The 21,667-nt window shown below is 33.4% G+C and overlaps 1 protein-coding gene across 1 annotated transcript in view; it reads left to right on the forward strand.

Annotated features, from left to right (window-relative positions):
* Positions 1 to 527: 527 nt before the first annotated feature.
* LOC145662600 (venom carboxylesterase-6-like) overlaps positions 528 to 21,667 on the forward strand; it is a 37,208-nt gene continuing 16,068 nt past the window's right edge. The window contains exons 1-2 of the mRNA XM_081728316.1: positions 528 to 775; positions 13,918 to 14,067. Of these exons, the coding sequence (XP_081584442.1) occupies positions 581 to 775; positions 13,918 to 14,067 (345 nt within the window). The 5' untranslated portion in view covers positions 528 to 580. The remainder of the gene's footprint in view (positions 776 to 13,917; positions 14,068 to 21,667) is intronic.

Below are 21,667 nucleotides of genomic sequence, written 5' to 3' on the forward strand. Positions count from 1 at the left end.
CTTTCCATTTTTGTTATATAGATCCTTTTTTTTTTTCATATTCACGTTAGTATGTTACTGAGTCACAAATTCCATATATGTACGCTTATTTGAGCAATATTCTTTCCACGTGCACCAACCCAAATAAGCCTCATATGTGTTGTAAAACTACAAATTTCACACGTAATAAACAAGCTGATTTTTATTATAACAAACGTCAATTATAAAATTCAACAAGTGGAAATAATTCTTAAGTAACATCCGTTTCGCATAGGATTTCAGAAGAATTCCCTTGAACCCGTCAGTTAACAAGATACAATACATTAATATAACAGGTGAAGAACATGCCAGGCGGAAGACAGTACCAGTATCATAAAAAAGCGGAAAAACTAACGCAGAAGGTTAAGACAAAATACATTTTGCAATTTAGATTAAGGACGTCTCACAAAAATTATTGAATGTGAAAAGTGCAAGGAGAATAGTAAGACGTTGAGAAATTCATTTTTGATTAGTTTTAGTATAAAAGCAGCTCCATCAAAGTATTCAGTATCATTTCTAGGTAGTCGTTGAACGTTTATATTGCCGGCTGTAGTGTGTCAAGATGAACTACTGTCTGCAACTACTTTTGTTAGTTTTGTGTAGTCTTCTTGCAGCAGGGAGAGAATTATCACCTATTGTTAAAGTAGCTCAAGGCGATGTGCAAGGATCTGTTGAGAGATCGTTCTCCGGGAAAAGATACTTCGCTTTCCGAGGAATTCCATATGCTAAACCACCCGTACGAGAACTTAGATTTCAGGTACGCTATATTTGTTTAATTTATTTAAAATACTACCATAATAGTGACTTTTTTTTTTTTTAAAAAAATAAGGTTTGAAAATTTTTTTCAGTCGCCTATTAGCTTTATTGTCCTGTTTACTTGTTGCTCAAATCTTCGTGATTGGATATGATTATTAATATCGAAAGTGTTATGACATCATTGAAAGGTAAATCATCGTTGATTTAAAAGCTCCCATCCGCTACTCGCTTCGATATGAAGAATGATGTCAGTACCCTTCGTCCTCTATGGGTCTCGGTGGCTAAGTGGTAGAGCGTTCACCACTGGTGCATGGAATCCTGGATTCGATCCCAGCTCGCCCCAAGTGAACTTTGTGGACAAACACCGTGTGAGTTTTCTTTGAGTTCTCCCGTTTCCTCCCACTTTCTTCATTTCATTCATTTCTCATCATCACCATCTCCTTTAGCCTAGCTGGCATAATCATGGGACGTAAAACTTAAAAAGCTTTCTTCTTCCTCTGCCTTTACCTTACGTCCCATATTCCATTATATCCCTAATAAAATATTTTCTTTTAAAATAATCTCTTTTCCTATCTTTTCTATCTCATTCCTAAGAAGATATTTTCTTTTCAGTTAATATTCTAATCAGTTTATTTTCGTTTTTTATTTCTATTTCATTATATCCCTATTAAGATATTTTCAAACAATCTTCTACTCAGTTTATTTTTCTTTTTCTACCTATTCCATATAACTCCTAACAAAATATTCTCCATTCAAATAATATCCTTATCAGTTTATTTTATTTTTTCGTCTTTTCCATTGTATACCTATTACTTTCTTTTTAAATAATATTCTTATCAGTTTCTTTTCCTTTTTATATTTACACTATTATATTTATAAGTTATTTTCTTTTCAAATAATATCCTGATCAGTATAATTTCCTTTTTCTATGTAATTATTTATTCATGTCCCTAATAACATATTTTCTTTTCAAATAACATTCTTATCAATTTCCTTCCCCGTTTTCCATATACTCTATTATATCCTTAATAAGATATTTTCTATTCAAGTAATATCTTTATCAGTTTATTCTCTTTTATTTATCTATTCAATTATATCGTTAATAAGATATTTAAGTTTCAAATAATATCCTTATTATATTTTTTCTTGTTTCCATCTATTCCATTATATTATTAATAAAATATTCTCCATTCACCTAATATCCTTATCAATTTAATTTCCTTTTTACTGTCTATTTCATTTTGTCTCTAATAAGATATTTTCAATTCAAACAATGTCCTTATCTGTTTTTTTTCTTTTTCTTATCTATTCCATTGTATCCTTAACAGGGTATTTTCTTTCCATATAATTACTTATTAGTCTCTCTTTTATCTATTACATTAAATTCTTAATACGATGTTTTGTTTTCAAATAATAACTTTATTATTTTTTCTTTTATGCATTCCACTGTACCCCTGGCAAGATATTTTTATTTTCGAATAATATGCTTATCAGTTTATTTTCTTTTTTCTATCTATTCTATTATATCTCTAATAAGATATTTTAGTTTTAAAAGAACTATCAATTTCTATATTTTTTCCGTCTATCTCTAGAATAGTCCCTCTCTTTTCTAGGTTTTGTTAATATTTTCTCCCTCCCTTTTTTTTCTTTTACATTCTTCTTCAGGGCTACTTTCAGAGTTGTTGATTTTCAACGAACTTAAAAAGTTTGTTACTGAATTCTCTATGTCTCTCTCTCTCTCTCTCTCTCTCTCTGTGTGTGTGTGTGTGTGTGTGTGTCTGTCTGTTATTTGCGATTTTTTTCAATTTTGAGCCCTCCATTCGATAGAGCATCAAAACCTATTTGAAAAAGTGATGGAATTTTTAGCGTCACTCTTACCGTTCCCGAGATATTGGCTAAAAAATGTCTGATTTCCAGAGATTTAAGAAGCCATATCTCGGGAACCACAAGTTATAGAGAGGTGATTTTGGTGGCCACCACTTGTCCAATTGTGGCTACCACTTAATATTGTCGAATATTTTCCGTCCTCTTAGGTATTGATTAACGCTAATATCATCTCTCTATGACTTACCATTCCGAAGATAGTTGCCAAAAAATAGTTCGATTTCGGAAGATTTAAGGAGCCATATCTCGGGAACCTGGCGAACATTTTGGTACTATATGGTAACCAGTGGCCACTGGCCAACTGGCTATCGTTCCCCAGATATTGGCCAAAAAAGTTCGAATTTCAGGAAATTTAAGAAGTCATATCTCGGGAACCGTAAGTCATAGAGAGATAATATTTTGCTAGAAACAGAAGAAGGTACGGATAAAAAGATTTAGTTTTACACATAGGAACAATCACAGTTATACTTCCCTCTCCGTCTCTCAATTCTTTTTAAGTTCATTCTGGCATTGCTCTTGGAGCATTCTCAACTGGTTTATTATTATTATTATTTTCATTGATCTTGTGTAGTGTCTACGTTTCTGCTATAATACAATACTCAATACAAATGAATATGAACTTACAGTGATAGTTAACAAGTAGATTTTAGTGGAAATAAAAACAAAGAAGTGTCTTAATTTCTAAAACAAATTTATTCTTACCTTATAGTGGGAGCAGGGATAGATCATCGTGTAGTGGGATCATAGCTAGAAATAACGAGCAGGAATTTTTCTAAAAGAAAGCAAATTAATTGAGTTGAGTTGATTTTGAGTTTAACGTCCCGTTCAGCAGCCAGGCTATATGAGCCATGGACCTACTGATTACGTGGTCAGAACCACATGAGTTCCCACTGGGAATCGAACTCGAAAACAAATTGACTTGTTTGACCATTAAATATACATGGATGAAACTGATTTCTGGAGACGTTTATACATAATTATGAAATCTCTTAGTCTGCATTTTGAATTTTGGAATTTTGGAAAGCAAGTATTTTCTTTTGATTTGATTAAAACTTGACGGCAAAAAAGGACCATCTTGATTTTTCCCTGATGAAACCGAGGAAAAGCTTTCGAAAAATTTCAGTCGGAACAACCGAGTACTGAATTCGAACAGATTGTGAAACAAGAATGTCAACTACCCATTAAGTTTCATTAAGCAAACTTTTTTTTTTTTTTAAGATTCGCATAAATTATTAACAATATTTTGTATTGAAATACTATAATCGAATTAGAAGATTTTGATTACGGCTTGGGTTTAATTCGTCTCAGTTTTAATACATACTATGATGAATCCTTCAGAATTTGGCTAATCAGAAACTAACAAAATAAATACAATGGGACCTCATTAATAATCTTAATAATCCAGGTTCCAACCCTCGAAACAAGCAAGGGAAATAGTGGCCTGTTCTACTGCAGGAAGGCACGTACAAATGCACTATGTATTAAAATTATGTATTACATGTAGACACTGTAATTGGGCAGTAATGCCTGTTGTGTCGATAAATAAATAAATAACTCGAAGCTGAATGGAATAGATAAAAATTATCAATAATAGCTAAATAGATAATTCTTGTCGAGTTTTTCGAGTAAACAAGACTCGAAGTTGCCACAACAAAAATTCGAGATACTGAGGTTCAGCGTTCCGCATGAAAAGTGACTATAAAATCTCCATAACTCGAAATTTATTCATTCAACCTCTGTAAGTCGAAGTTGTGAAAGTCCCTTAAATTAAATAAGATTACTAGTAAAATTAAATACTACACATAAGTAAAACACAATTACAGTAAAATGGCAATTACGTAAAAGCAAAGAGCAATAGCTTATAGTTATCGAGTTCATATCAAGAGAAATTCGACTTATAGAGGTAAACTTTGACTCGTAAAGGTTCGCAGATACGAAAATTCAAGTTACCGAGGTTTTTAAATATTATTATGAAACCCTTAAAATTCGATTTATCGAGGTTGCAATGTTTAAACATTCAACTTATATCGATTATTTTAACATTAAGTGTTATAGAAAGTTCAAGGAAATGTTAAAGTACAAGATTCGAGTTATCAAGAAATTCGAGTTATCGATGTCCAACTGTAATTGAATATGAAATCAGGCGTGTAGGCCTATACTTGAAAGAGGAACAGAATAAGGTTTAAAGATGTACCTTCTTGTGGCCGAGTGACTTACACACGTACTTTCTGTAAACATGGTCTGAAGTTCGGCTTCCGTTGAAGTTACTAGCCTCGGATATAAACCCGAGTAGTGGTTCGAATCGTACTTTGAACAGTAAATCACATCTCATAAAGCTTCTATGCTGAAACTAGACGTTAAACTCAAATCAATCCCATCTAACAAGGTTTAAAAGCATTGGTAGTTCAAAATCTTAAAATCGAAAATTAATTCAAGTACTCTCATGTAATGAATGTAACTGATATGGTAGAAATACGATGACTTTTATAGCAATAGTCATTGCTTTCTCGTTATGTATGAGCATAAATGGTAAATTGGCGTTGTTTTGCAATTAAGAAGTTCGAATTATGTAGCCGGCAATTCTAACAGTTTGCTTTTTAGTGTTTTTCCCCTGAGTTTCACCAGGACAATAATGCTAACAACCTAAAATATAGAATCTGGCTGTTTTCAAAAATGTCCTTCCCACTTCCCACTATGTATTACATCATAAACTTCACTTGACTGAACAATTCCATACACTTTCCACTGCAGCGAGCACATTAATGACCTTTCATATAAAACATTATAATTGTTTTGATTCGTACTTTAACGTCTAAGATCCGTTAGAAATATTATTGTGGATTCTTCTTCCTAACGGTGATCTTTATGAAGTAAACTACATACAGACATGAAAGGAGAAAGTGAGAAAAACTTTATGTGTTTCCATGATAGTGAGAACACGTAACAGATAATTCTCACACTAGAAAGAAAACATTTTTTTTCCTTCTCATTTATTCTACATGCTCCACGTGTATGATACTGTTGATGAAATATATCATAAAAGTACGTAATTATTTCTTCGTAAACATAGATTGAAATAACCAGTGTTATGTGCTTGTCTTCTGACTGTGTATTCCATTTCATAAGCTCTTTTGATTAAGTAATAAGAACGAACAAACTGATTAATTCACAATCCAAAAGTGCATATTTCGTCAATTGTCAATAAGTGTAGAGGTAATTCCCTACAGGATATGATTCTCAGATATGCTTTCAATAGAGTTTTCAGATATACCCTGATTTCAAGAAGGGTCCAAAGTAGGCAGGAGGTAAACCTTGACAACAATGGACAACCAATGCTTCGGAGAGCAGGTGGAAGTGTTAGGAACCGGAAGCTTAATGTTTCTTTGTATTCGGAATAATGTGTGATGATATGTATTTCGTCATTGTATATTTCACGTTTTCTTCACTTATAAGCGTGAAAGAAAACATCGTACCATGCGTTTTCCCGAGTACGAGAGACCGTGCTGCTGACGATCCTTAACACTTCCGACATTGAGCCAAAAGATTTCATGTTCTCTGCTATCAACGTTTATCCATGTCGGTCCCTGAGTTCCCCACAGGGGACATAAAATATGAAGACATTATTATTTCTTTACAAATTTAAAATCAGACTGGCAACATTGAAAACTGTTTACAGGGGATGATCATAGATGGATCAACCCTTGCAAACAGTTTTCAATGTTGCCAGTCTGATTTTAAAGTTGTAAAGAAATAATAATGTTGTCATATTTTATGTTCCCTGTGGGGAACTCCGGGACCGACATGGTTATAGTTTGCCTACTTTGGACCAATCATAAAGTCGGAGCATATCTCAAAATTCCGTTGATGGCATGTCTGGGTATTTCATCCTGCAGGGAATGCTCTGTACACCTATTGAACATTAACCCTTAACAGTTCACTACCTTTAAAAATTATCAAAAAATTATGATATTTGCAGCATGTCGTCTATTTGGTTTGTATATCATTTGAAAGTAGTTTTCTAAATTTTCTCGCCAATAGTTTTCGAGAACTGAGTTGTGTCCAAATGGTTACATTGCACAGTTTTCCGCAAAGTGATTTTTGAGTACTTGTAGCCATATAGTAATAAAGAAAAGTAGTCTCATAAGAAAGGAGAAATAAATGAAACATGGTAAGAGTTGTTTACTTTATAGGATTTAATATCTAAATCTCGAATATTAATTTATAAGAAAATGTAAGGTACTATCTATGAGTCCACATAGAAAAAATATTTACATTTCGCTGAAAATACAGATTGAATAAATATAATATTCAAATATATGCGTAGTTTTATAGAATATTCTTCTTTTTTATACAATTTTTTATATTTTTAAATTTGAATATATCAACGTAGTGTAACAGTGACTTAGGGGTCTAGAAAGGATATCAATTACCAAGTGACAAAAACATTCCTTATCGTGATACATATACTTACAGATGGAACTGCATAAAGGAATTCTTCAGTGAGATTGTTACTCCCGACTTACAAAAACGACATCTTCCCTTAGATGTGTAGGCTCAGTGAGCAACAAAATCTTTCCTTGTATCATCATATGGTCACGCAGCAACAGGTCGACATATTTTCACTTGAGGTTCGCTCAAGCTTTCTAAAGATAGTCTCCCTCGTTTAGGCTTTCTGCATGATACTAGTGCAGATGCAGTATCAGCCTGAAATACTTTAAGATGTCTGGATGATTTCCCAAGTACTTTACGCTCTCTTTTGTAAGGTAACCAGCTGTTTACAACAACTAAATCTAGCATGTACCCAAAAATTCTAAAACACCATCAATTTGATTTCATTGGTGTACGGCAGAGTTCTATGAACATGTTTGACTTGTCTACACTTCTCATGTGTTTGCTTCAGAAGATAAGAAAAAAATATTATCTTCTGTCTCCTAAACGATTTTGTCTCATTGTTGGTAGAGTTGAGATTTTCATTACATCCTTCAAATATTGCATTAACTCACACTTGTAAAAAGTTATCAATGTACACGACTAAAAACTCACACTCCTCTCTCTTGAATGAGGACGGTGATTTCCCATAATTTTTCAGCAAGACGGAGCTCCAACTCACTATGCCTTATGTTCACGCCAATGGCTCGATAGACCATTTCCGGGACATTGGAATGGGCGACGGAGACGGATAGAGTGGACCAGATTTTACGCCACTAGAGCTCTTCCTCTGCTATCATCTGAGGAACCTTATTTATCAAGAATCCATCCATGATATTCACCATCTGATGCAGAGAATTTTGCAATGTTGTGAAACCGTTGACATGCTGTTGCGAATCCATGCGGATTCGCAGAGGCGCTTTGCAGCTTGCCTTACTCAAGGATAGCACATAGAGCAAATAATGCTGTAATGCCAAATTTTCACACTTTGTGGCAAAATAACTTCTGAACCAATAACGGTAGGTGAAATAGTCTGTATCACTGTTTCCCTGAAATTGAGGTCATGTCAAATGATATCCCACATATCCCCTTCCATTTAAAAATCCACTACTGTTGGATCCAAGATTACGGCTACCAAGATGGCCACCAGGGCATCCATGTCAAAAAATATGGTCCATTACCCACGCGAAAAACATATACCATGAACCAAATGTGAATGCCAAGATGTTCCTGTGCTACAGGAGTCTTAACTGACTGATGCCTCACTCTGCACAATATCTCAGGTATATAATCTGGATCTGAATCACTGAAAGTAAGATTAGGTTCTGAATCCGAGGTTCCGAAATCCGATAGATTAGAAGAGAAAGAGATCACTACTGTTGGTCTTATGCTTAGTTTCCTTCCATAGGATATATCAACGGTGGTATGTTCTTCACCCATTTTTGATGAAACACAGTCACCTGCAAAAATGTAAATAGCCTATCACAATATTTCTCCTTTGCATCTGACATGAGATTTCACAGTAAAACTTATTTATACACACATATACATTTACATATATATATCCCACAATGAGCCTCTGTATGAAATTTAAAATTTGACTAATAAACAGAGTACTATGTTTATTTTTTACGTTAGATTTTCTATAAAAATATCAAAAGATACATCAATATAAGCTAGTCCAATATTTTGTATTTTTTCCTGTACAAAGTATCCGTTTGATCCGTTACTGAACAATGTAACCGAATGGTTACGTAGTATATTTTTATCGTAAATAGTAATCAATTTTTGACATTATGACGTTTTCATACCTGCACATTGTTGGGCAATGACTTACAAACAAGAACATATCGAGAAAAATAAAAACATAAACTGCTTACCTTCAGTATTTAATATTTTCTGTCTGCTTCCATCACTGCTTGCAAAACAACAACATATCCACACACTACTTCCCGCATAAAATTCACCAGAGTTGTCACAAGGGGGCAATAGCTGCTCTCCCATCGCAGAAAGTATGTACACAAATAACTACAACGAACAATACCGAAATATAACACTCTTCAACCCCATAGGCAAAATCAAAAAATGTGTAACCAAATGGTTACGAAAACTCGTTAAGGGTTAATGAAATATGCATTTTTGGATTGTGTATGCGTAACTTCTTTTACGCTGATAAGGACCACCATCCACAGTCTCTCTAATTCGAAATAGGGCCTCTTGAAATTTGGCTTTTTCGCGTTTTTGGACAGCCCTAGCTCTGAAACTATGCACTTTTCGCCATAGGTCCATATGAACTTTTTCTCTTATTTTTTGGTGAGGAATCAGCTCTTAAAGTTGTCGGTATAGTTCATTAACACCCATTGTATATATATATATATATATATATATATATATATATATATATATATATAGATAGATAGATAGATAGATAGATAGATAGATAGATAGATAGATAGATATAGATATAGATATAGATATAGATATGGATATTCGTTCATTCACTTATTCTGTAAAATTAGTAGTAAAGGAACGTTTCGTTCCAAAGATTGAGAAACCTAAAAGGTCAATTTCACACACACGGTCTTCTAAAAATAAACTTTTTAAATATATATTTTCTCTGAAACTGGTCTTATAATTATATTTTATATATATCTTATACTATGAATGACCCTGCAAAATGTTCTTATTAACTTATTCCTTAAAATATCCAGAAAAAGTATTTAAAATAATAGGTGAATTGTATTCATAATTGTTTATGACGAGGACAAATAGCTAGCTACTGCCGTCCTCATTCTTTCCCCCAATCAACCAAACATCACTTAAGATTTGCTCGCAGTTAATGTAACGAAACAGTTGATTCGTTACATTATGATCTGTTAGAGTTGTTATAAGACAAAGGTATAATAATTCTATTGTGAAGAAAAATCATACATACAGATGGGATGAAATGTAGAAATAGGACAAATATATGAAGCATTAGGCGCTCTTCTAAATTTGAGAGCTAAGAACTTAAAGTATTAGAGGCGACACTTAACCCTTTTAGGATTTTTGGTAACTTTTACCATGGCGTACTATCGTCTTCGATCGCTTATTTAGGTTCTATAACAGGTGTTTAACCCGGGCTTTTTTATTGGTAAAGGATGAACCAAAGAACACCCCAGATGCGTTTTGGAAAGGGATGATCAACTTGGCGGCGCCAAGTGGGGGCGGTGGGGCATGACTTTTTTATTTTTCTTAAGGCAAATTTCAAAAATTTTTCACGCCTTTAGTTTTCAAGATATCAGATTGAAACTTTATATACGAATTGTGTGTACCTTTAGATATTTCTAATTTTTTTGAGATTTCTACGTGAAACCGGGCCCAGGCCCAAGGAGCACAAGTGTTCCGATTGGGTGACTTTTTCAGAAAAAAATCCGGTTTTTCCCGATTTTTCTGCTGCAGGTGTATGATACGGACATGTGAGTGGAACTGTTGCAAAGGGCCAGTTATGCTGAAGAAAATGATGTTTCAATCATGACTCTAATGGCGTAGTAATTTTTATAATATGTATATTTATGTGTGAGTATATGTGTATAGGGCCCAAATTCAGACTTCTAACAATTTTTCCGTCCTTTGTTTTCAAGATACCAGATTGAAATTTTGCACATATATTATGTATATTACAACGTTAAAAAAAAAAAAAAAAAAAAAAGAAATTCAGATCCCTACGTCAACCCAGACCCGGGCCCGAGCCCGAGGGGCAAAGCTTTATGGCGGGAATTTTAAAAAGAATTCCGGGTTTTTCCAGAATTTTCCGTTTCAGGTGTATGATATGGACATGTAATGGTACCGTTGGAAAGAGCTCGTTATACCGAAGAAAATGGCGTTTGAACCATGACTCTAGGTCAAATGATAATGACGCAGTACATCTTTCAACTATTTTTATACGAAAAAAATGGCTCACCTTCAGACTTTCAAAAATTCCTCCCGACCTCAGTTTTTAAGGAACAAGATTGAAATTTTTTTACACGTATTACGTATATAACAATGTATTTTCTTGAAAAATTTCAGGTTCCTACGTGAACCCAAGTCCGGCCCAGAGGGGTGCAAAAATTTCGAAAAAAAAATTGAAAAATCTCCCCGTTTTTCGATTTTCCCGTTTCTGGTGTATAGGGCAGCGTTTCCCAACCTTTTTCAACTTGCGGCACACTACAAGTGTAATTTAAATTCTCGCGGCACACCCATATATATATATTACTATTATTATTGATAATATAAAATCATTGATATTATTGATATTACTGATAATCATTTTTATGTGATTACTGATATTCTTCTTACAAAGAAGAAAGCTCGATCACTGATTTTTTCCCGTGGTAAATCATTATGCTTATTTTTCATCCTAATTTTAAATTAGAAAACAATTGCAATGACATATAGGACTTGGGTTTTTAAAAATCCACTTTCTCTTTCGAAAACTGTATCTAACCTTTAACTAAAAGGGAAGATCACTATATAACGAACAAATAAATAAATATACTTTTAAAACACAAATGTAGGTAATTTGTATGCATGTTTACTTTGTTGAATTTATTGAATGATATATTAAAATTTCAAGTTACGAAATAGTCTGCAACAATAAAGAAGCAATAATGGTCATGACAATGATAAATACGTTTTTCAACATTAAAAATGTACAGAAAAGTAACACAGTATGAAACTTAAAATTGTACATTTATAGTAGAGGTTCATAGTAATGAGAAATACAAATATACATTTTTCCCTATGTCTTGCAATTTGGTTCCTATAAAATTAATAATTTGTTTCGATTTCCTCGCGGCACACCAGCAGCCCATTCGCGGCACACCAGTGTGCCGCGGCACACCGGTTGGGAAACGCTGGTATAGGGTATAATACAGACAGGCAAGTAGTGCCGTTGGAAAGTATGCTCTATCCTGAAAAAAATTAGGTATGAACCATGATCCTACGATATATAGCAAGGAAGAAGTAGCTGTTTGAGTGAAAGACTAAAATTTACCTGAAAAAGTATAAATCCTAAAGGGGTTAAACAATATATCGTTTAACCTAATTCCTTTAGAGTTCCATTTCTTTATTTAGCCAGCAAAATTTTTTTCCTTCTCAGTGTATTCTATAAAGTGCTATTTCAAAACATGCATTATTATTATTATTATTATTATTATTATTATTATTATTATTATTATTATTATTATTATTATTATTATTATTATTATTATTATTATTATTATTATTATTATTATTATTTACTCTTTAGTCTTCATTTAATATCCTGTAATCAATTGTTTAATATCCTTAAATTCAAAACACTATAAAATTTCGGTGTATGAACTTACTTTCTAAGAACATTTTACAAGACTTCCCTAACTTTCCTGTTAAAAATGCCACATAAACGTCTCGGATCAGCATTGAATCGCGTTGCCAGCTATTGCAGTAATGATTAATTAGTTATCCTTGAGTACATCACAAGATGTTAATGAACTATACCGACAAACTGTAAGAGGCGATTCCTCACATTAAAATAAAAGTTCATATAGACTCGTGAGGAAAAGTCCATAGTTTCAGAGCTAGGGCTGTCCAAAGTTTTCGAAGAGCTGAATTTACAGTGTTATTTCGAATTCAAGAAACCGTGGGGTAGCAATGCGTAATGCAATTAGCATAATGCAATCCAAAAATGCATATTTCATCAATGTGCAATGGGTTTACAAGGGATTACATTCAGGGTATAATTCCAATGTATGCTCTGATTTTCATATGGGAAAGACAGAAATATTAGGTAACACTAGCATCACGGTCCTTCGTGTTCGGAATAACGTGTGCTGCGCGATGTTTTGTTTTACGCTTATACGTGAAAAAATGTTAAATGTACCGTAGCAAAATATTGTCACGGTATATTTCAGGGATCCCTCGCACCAGAGGTAAGCACTCTACCATTGAGCCACCGTTCTCTCCCCTCGTAGAAATATTGGTATAAGCGAGATATCACAGATATTAAACATACAATAAGTACGCCGAGCAGTTCCTCTCAAAAACCTTCACTTCTGACACAAATTAACGCAACGTTAATCTTAGTAGGGTCTCCGTTACTTTTGATACTTTGCAACACGGAAACAAGTCGTGCATTAAAAAACAAAAAGAAAGAAAAAAGAAAGTTCAATCTATTCGATGTACGAAACTATCTGCACGGGTTAATAATTAAATTTGCTCTTGAAGGAAAAATGTGAGATTATAAACTCTCGGATTGGAATCATTTGATTTTCTTCTCAGGTTTTAGGTATAATTCAGACATTTTTGCTTTCCCTTTTCCAATCTGTTTTTTTTTTTTTTTTTTTTTTTTTTAGTGGCTTTTAAATCTTTCTGGTGATACTGGGTGATTTTGTCATTTTTCTGGTGGGGAAACGTGTAATGTGTTAACAACACTGTGTAGAAAAACGTATTGTTATACGTTCAGAATAACAAGTCTACTTAGTATGTAGAGCCTGAAATTTAAGTGGCAAGGTTTGACATTAATCAGAAAAAAAAGTGACGTAAAAATGCGTGTTAATAGCTTAAATCTTTATTTTGGTAATATTTTTAATTACTGATATCAGTTTTATCTTACCAAGCTTTCCTTTTTTTCTTTCTTTCTCAAACTAAGTTTTATTTATTTTTCCTCTTCTGTACCTGGCCACAAGTTTGGAGATGTTAAGCTACAACATTGACATAATCTGTATTTATTAGTTATATGTATATCTTTGAATCTTGGTAACAGTACATTAATCTTTTTGTTTAACGAAAGGATTTATCTGAAAAGTAATTTATATAATATGATTACAGCCACCGCAGCCAGCTGAGCCTTGGCGTGGAGTGTTGAACGCTACCCACAACGGAACCGAGTGTTTACAATACGATTATAGCAATGAAGTAGAATCCAACCGAGTCATTGGAACAGAAGACTGTCTTCACGTCAACGTATACACACCACAGGTCAGTAATTAACATCATATTCCTATTTATGGCATTTATTTTTCTTTCAACATTGTGTTATCTCTGTCATTCTTCCTAATAACTCGATTAACGCCAACAATTACACAAACACTTCATTAATTTCAGGAAGCAGTCATTTACATAATTGCCAGGTGTGCAATTCTAGCACGATCCAGGGTTGCCAGAAGTTTAAATTTGATATTAAGCAACCTAAAGTACGTACAGTATATAACCACCAGCGTTTTGTTTTCTTTTTCAAAAGTGGTTTCGCATCACAATTTCCTAGCCTAAATCACAACTGCAATACAAATTAACTATTGCAAATCAAAATACGATGCATCTATGATCTTAATTTATTACTTAAGTGAGATAGTTTTTGCGAGAAAAGAAACGTAAATGGTTCTCTTTGGATCTCACATAATTATAGTTCAAATTCAATGATAAATATACATCTTCCAAAACCTGACGTTTAACTTTTGGTAGATCTTCGCTTCTTAGTAACACAATTAGTGGAGATATGGGCACTGTTATGGGGGAACCACGGGGCCCGAGCCCCCCCCCCCCTTCCTGAACTTTGCTTGGACCGACGTATTTGTACTAAAAGTTCTCAGTCTTGTAGAATATATCTGAAAAACTTGGATAGACCCTCCAAAGTTATACAGAAATGAGCACCATTGCTAGAGACTGGCCGTAGAGATCACAATAAGAGATAACATGTACAGCTGTGTACCTGCATATTTTGTAATATCTAGGGAAAAAGAACCTCAAAGGAGTTCCAAAATGGAAGAACCCAGTTTAGAAACTAGATGTTATCAAAAACTAGATTATCAAAACTTTGCGGAAACTAAAAATTATCAAAAATATGGGACTTCAGCAAGTATTCCCTTTCTGCCTTTCTATCTTTTCATAGTTGTTTCAAGCTCCGATAATGGGTTCAGAAATGTCACGTGTAATTGTCTCATATCATTGGCCAAGAAATATTCTTTAAGCAACGTAAGAAAAGTGGTGTTCAGTTTAGAAAGTTTAGACCAAAAAAAAAAAAAAGAAGAAGAAGAACTGGATCCGGGATGCATTTTGTTACAAAATGAGCTAGGAAATAACAGTTTGTTTGAAGTTGAATTATTGTGCTTTGATATATATATATATATATAAAAAAGTATGGAAGTTCATTTCATGGACTACGTAACGACAATTTCCCGTTTCTTGATGGTATTACGCGTTCAATGTTTAATAATAATATAAAAAAGTTGAATATAGACACATTTGAAACAAGCTACCAATTTACACAATCTGTAGAATGACGAAGTTTATATTTTTGTAAAATATATAAAATTGTCGTTACTTATTCTCTACTTTGATTTTCGTTTACATGCTTATTTGTGTCATATACAAATGTTTATTTATATTGTATCATGTCCACCAATATAGTGAAATAAAAAAAATGAAAAATAAACAAATAATAAGGGTATGCTTCAGAAACAAAGTAAATTCATGATAAGGTAATGAGATATTATTATTATTATTATTATTATTATTATTATTATTATTATTATTATTATATGCCAAAAATTCTATACAAATCGTAATGAATTTAATTCTTTTAGCAGAAAGCAAAATCTAAAACAGAAAGACTGGTGTCCACATATTGTTAAGTATTTATTAACCCTTTGTGTTCTTCAAGTGTGAATATATCCGCATACCCTCAAGTTCAAAGTAACAAGAAGTATTGCAATATACTTCTCATAGTGTGTTATAAATCACGTTTTCTTTTCTTTTTTGTTTTGTTAGAAGGTATAAATAGTGAAGTTACAGCATTCTAAGTAAACTAGTGCACGCAGCTACTGTCAGCTCATGTAATATTCTGGTACCCTTGCCTGTATTGGGAGATTTTAATTTGATATAAAAAAAAGGATTAATCAATAATGATATGAGATGAACAAATGTTGGAAACTACATAAATAGGGTTATCATATATCTGCTTTTTCAAAGCCGGAGTAATTTAGTGTAGGGAGACCGTATTCAAAAATGACAAAATGTGGACACACTTTTATTTGGCTAAATTGTTTTTTACAAAGAATAACTTTCGAAACAAGAATGATAAGTTTTATTTTCTACTTTCAAATTTGATCTTTAAATATTACGAAAATATATTAACATGGATGAAAATAATTAGACTAACTTACATAATGTCATATTAACTTTACCCTCTGATCTTTTCTACATTGGCGCCAAACATTTTTTTTAAAGTGGGGAATGATCTTTACTTAAAAGTCTTAAGACGATCCAATTCGTTACTTTTCGTTGTCTAGCAATCCTTAGTCGCTAATTAACGTTAAACACTTTGTAGTAGGTTATTAAGCATAATTAAATCATAAAATATTGGAGGAAAATAACTAAAGTTTATTCGAGGAACGCATGTAAACAAATACACGTGGTGATTGTTTGATTTTATTGGTTAGAGGGCCTTAGAACACCCATGCGACAGAAGAAAATAGTCCTTGCTTATAAGGCTCATTACCAGAATGCCTTAGAATTAGACAACAGAAACAACACTTTATCTAAGAACTAAATTGAATTAATGCAATAAAAGAGAATACGCATGCATTGAAAATGGTTTTGACCCAACTTTAGCGCGAATCACAGTTAACAATATGGCCACATGCGGGGAATAAGTAAAACATCGACAGGGTACAAGTAGGTGCTTCTCGAAAGAAGCGCTGACCGATAGCCAATCATCCGATGACTGGCGGAGTAATACAATTCTGCAATGTTTACATCAGGATCAGAAGGTTCGTTGAATGAACTTTAGTCTTAACACTAACATGACCATATGAAGTCAAAGTTAAATCCATTCCCCGTATTATTATTGTTAACGCTTTACTGAGACCTTAGCTTCAGACGTACTTTTATGACTTCGTCATGGCAATAGATCTCAGGTCAGCATCTTGGCAGTGATAATAGTTCTGTTAAGTTTCCGGGGTTATATTCGACATAGACTGAAGCAAATCCCTCATTGTTATAAGCAGGACCGGATCTATAATCCTGCAGGAGGCGCCAAATGAAGAAGGCGCCAAACTGGAAAATGAATTTTGTGTTTATATGTGAATATTTATTAGAGAAAATGTTAGGATGAAAAATTTTCCAAACGGCTTCAAATAAATATTGTACAGACTGAACTATAGATAAATTACATCAAAAGGACAATAAAGTCGAATATTTGCGTGGTTGGTTATAAAACACCCCTTTACAATTGAAATAGATTCATACATCAATTGGCGCTAATGTCACACTCACAAGTGATGCTAGTTTTAGGAAAATTTCCCGCGAAGCAGAGAAATTTAGGAAAGATTTTTTAAAGATAGTAAAAGGGAGATTTACTACGGCTGTACGACTAATGACAACTGCATTCTTTCACATCATATGCACAAAATGCAGATATAACAGACTCTTCATTCTTCTCTCTCAACAACTATTCCGTGACCTTCGTTAAGAATATAACTGCCAAATATGTCTTTAAAATAGGAATGGATCAACAAACAACACGAAGTCAACTGCACGTGTTGCATGTGGATTGAGTAGCGTTATTACAGTAGAAAGTAATGTCTTCAAACGTGCTCCGCCTTGTCATAAACAGTGTCCCCGTATAGTACTTCGGTTCAATAACCACAGTTACGTGTTGAGAAAGGTCAGTGTAAATGAAATGCACATTATCGAAATTGAAACGACTAGGCTTTTGATGTCCTTGGTCCAGGGAGGAGGACGATTTACTATGAAAAGACGGGCGGAACATATGGAATTTTTGATCATTTCTGAGGGAATTTTTAATTTAAGTTCCTAATATCAGTGACTCACAATCGCTGTCCACAGCTTAATGCTCACTTTGTTAACGTCTATTAGTCCATTTGTCATTCGTCAACATTTTCGTTTCTGAGCTTTTTTTTTTTTTAATTTATTTATAATGATATGTGCTTTCACTTTTCACTAGTACTTTGTATTTCATGTGATAATGATAGAAAACAAGTAAGCATTTTATCGGAAAAGAGAGCTCCTTTTTGGCTAAGCGGTTAGCGTATGCGACTTTGGCGTGGGAGACCCGGGTTCGATTCCCGGAGGGAGCTCATGTGGTTCAGATTCTACGTTAATCAGTAAGTCCACGTCTCGTATAGCCTCGCTGCTGAACGGGACGTTAAACTAAACTCAACTTGATCGGAAAAGAAAACTACGAAACTTGAAAAGAGATGAGATGCAAGCGAATACTCTAAAATGTTTCTTTCGACTTCTGGATAAAATTTCGAAAGTGATAACCATACAGATGTTGTAGTGGGGAAGTTGTCAATACCAGTTACTGTTAACTAAGCATTTGCGAATCGACCAAGTTTTGAAATTGTAAGTTTATTTTACTTGATTGTAGTAATTTAATTGTTAAATTAAAATTGAATGGATATTGCCTTTTCGGTTACGGATCTGAATTCAATTTAATGTATTTCAAAATGTGTTTGAATACAATTAGTTTTCACGTAGTATATGCGTATATAACTCGAAACGGTAACTATAATCGAAAGGTCATTAGAATTATAAGCAACACGTTTTTCTTTAGAACTTTCACTGTCAATCACAGCATATGCATATGGTCGTTGTATTATACAGTGTAACAATCATTTTCAATCCATTCTCTCATATTAAATTTAGATGGAGTGATATTTTTAAACATTTGCTAACAATCCTAGTGCAAAGTAGGGTTTTGATTATTAGTTACTTGTGTTCAGGAATGCACCGGCGGAGGTAGTCCGAGAGTCTGAATCCCCCAGAATTTTAATTTTTAAGAAAATTAGCACAATTCCAGGGGGCAAATACATAATATTATTTGAATTTTGTACAGGGCCGGTCCTAGACAATTTCCAGCCCCGTACAATGGCATCATTTGTCGCTGCCCTTTCTCCAGAAAGAACAAATCTTAAAAGCCACTATTTTAAGTGTGCTACCCTATCATGAACAACGAAGGGGAGGGAAAGAGTACTCGCACTCAGAAAGGCATAGACACTACAAATACAATCTCGGTTTGTTTGTGTTTCGTTAAATAATAATCTACTATGTCAGTGAAAGATGAACCAAACGCACCTTTAGAGGAAAGATGGTAATGCTTTTTATAGAATTCAATATCAAGCTTCAATATCAATATATCAGTTTGCAATTCCAGTGCTACTAGCTCTTTTATCTCTATTTCTTGATTTTCCTTCTATATCTGTTTAAAAATTTTAAAAAAATACCTCCTTCAATGATAAGGAACTTGTTTGTGACAAAGATATGACTAGTTTTCATATAAAAATTGTGGTAACTTACTAAATGTAATAGGTGTTCGCTCCTCTTCAAGAACTGAGTTCTTGTATTTGATAGCAATTCATGTTCGGATTTGTTTGATCATTTGCTTTAGCACTGTCCATGTGACCTTAAACTAATGCGACCTAAACATGATTTATGAATTAATATTCAAATATTATACTACATTAAATTTAATACCATCATCATAGAGTGTTTCTAACAAGAAATATTTATTTTAAATAATATAGTTATAACAGATTTTGCCGCCCTTGAAACTATCCGCAACGTGCAAATTCACGTTTTCCACATATGGTAGAGCCGGCTCTGATTTTGTAGGCTGTTCCGAAAAATCTTCGGACCCGAAAGAGAAATCTTAAGTGCGTCACTGCTTGTGTTTACTCATTGCCTGATTTGAACGTCTATCTGGGAAAGATACATGAAAGGAATGAATTGTTTTATAAGCCTAAGGGGGCCTGAAAATATTTTTTCGGGAGGAGGAGGGCCTGATTTTAAAGGTCTGCAACTGGATCGAAAACAAATTAGATATCGATTAAGGCACGCACTTTTGTCATTTGTTATGTATTAAACAAGTTCAGCTAAAATTAAGAAAGAACTATTTGAGATCAACTATATCTCAAGAACGATAAAGTGGACTAGTTTTGATGGCCACTGAAAATGATATATTCAATGAAATGGATACGGATGCAATAAGAGATTTTGCCAAATTGAAAGCCAGAAAAGTGTCTGTAATATGAACTTTTTAGTAATAAAGAAAACGAGAAATTAAGCTAATTACCATAATCGCATCACTAGAAAACATTAAGTAAATATGCTTTTAATGAAGCATAAGACCATACCTCTTTGTCAAAATCAAACCTTTGTTAATATTAGAGTTGAAGCTTATGGGTTTTATTCTGTTTAGACTTTTATGTTTCAATTGTGCTTGTCAAAATACATCTTATATCTATATTAGTTGTGTCTTGTACTTATTTACTAAAAATGCTATTAATTACTATAATTGGAACTTTGTTCAGTATTCATCCACAGTCAATAAGTTATAATTTCGCCATTTTTCGTTAATGTTCACAGGCAGACTACAAATATTGAAGAAACTTGCAATTGAAACTATTATTTGAAGAACTTTTGTCCATTACAACTTTCTGCTCTTCTATTATAATTTAGGTGGGGGCGCCTAAGTATTGTTTGCTTACACTTAAGAAATGTCTAGAACCGGCCCTGATTATAAGCACCTGTCTTTGTATTCGAGGGCCATCTCGAAAGTAGTATCCGTTTTATATTTTTGTTTTTTAAAAGCAACAGCAAGGATCTTCCTTTTAAGAAAACAATAAAACAGCAAACTTTACCACACTTTTCTACATAGTTACCACGTAAATTAATCCATTTGTCATATTATGTAATAAATTTTTGTATCTTTCCGTGAAATTCCTCCATCCGTAGTTCCTTGAAGAAAGAAATGTCCTTCTCTTAAGCCTTTATCACTATGAACGCATGATTTTTACAAAAATTTCTTTCAATTTTGTAAAAAGGTAAAAAAATTAGAAGGAGCCAAGTCGGGAGTGTAGAGTGCATAGTCCAAATTTTCCCATTGAAATTGTTGAAGGCATTGTCGTGTTTTCTACGCAACATCAAGTTTGACAATATCATGGAGAAGCACGACGCTAATTTGATTTGACAGTGAATATCACATGGTTGCACATTTCTTTAGTTAAGAAACCGAATTAGAGATTTCAGTTCATCACTTCACAAGTGGCTGCCTTTTCCTTTTTTTTCTCTTCCTCTCCTTTTTTCATTTTGAACACTCACTAAAAGAAGAAAAACATAGATAGCGCAACAAAAACTTACGCACAGTGAGGAGAAGATAACTAAGACTTGTTAATCCTGAATGACGTGCTCCCAGCGCTGTACACGACCCGAATAGGTACTATTTACTATTTTCCGGATAGCCTCATATATATAATTTTCATTAGTTTACTTGTGTAAACAGGGAACGGGACATTTTAAAAAATACATTGTTTACAAAATAATAATAGTAATAGTAATAGTATTAATAATAAAGTGAGTGAAAAAATGTTCGAATAAAAATGTGAACACTGGTGCTTTGACTTCACTTAAACTTAGTATTTTGCTGAATAGTAGTTGGCAATAGAAGCTATTAGTTTACAACAATATTACCAGATGATAAGCCAAGAAGTTCATTTTCTTTAATATGATACAAGCTACCTTAAATTAAAATTTTCCGTTAAAATAATATATGACTTGT

The sequence above is a fragment of the Thermobia domestica genome, chromosome 10, assembly GCF_964235325.1.
Source record: "Thermobia domestica chromosome 10, izTheDome1.hap1.1, whole genome shotgun sequence".
Classification (NCBI taxonomy): Eukaryota; Metazoa; Arthropoda; class Insecta; order Zygentoma; family Lepismatidae; genus Thermobia; species Thermobia domestica.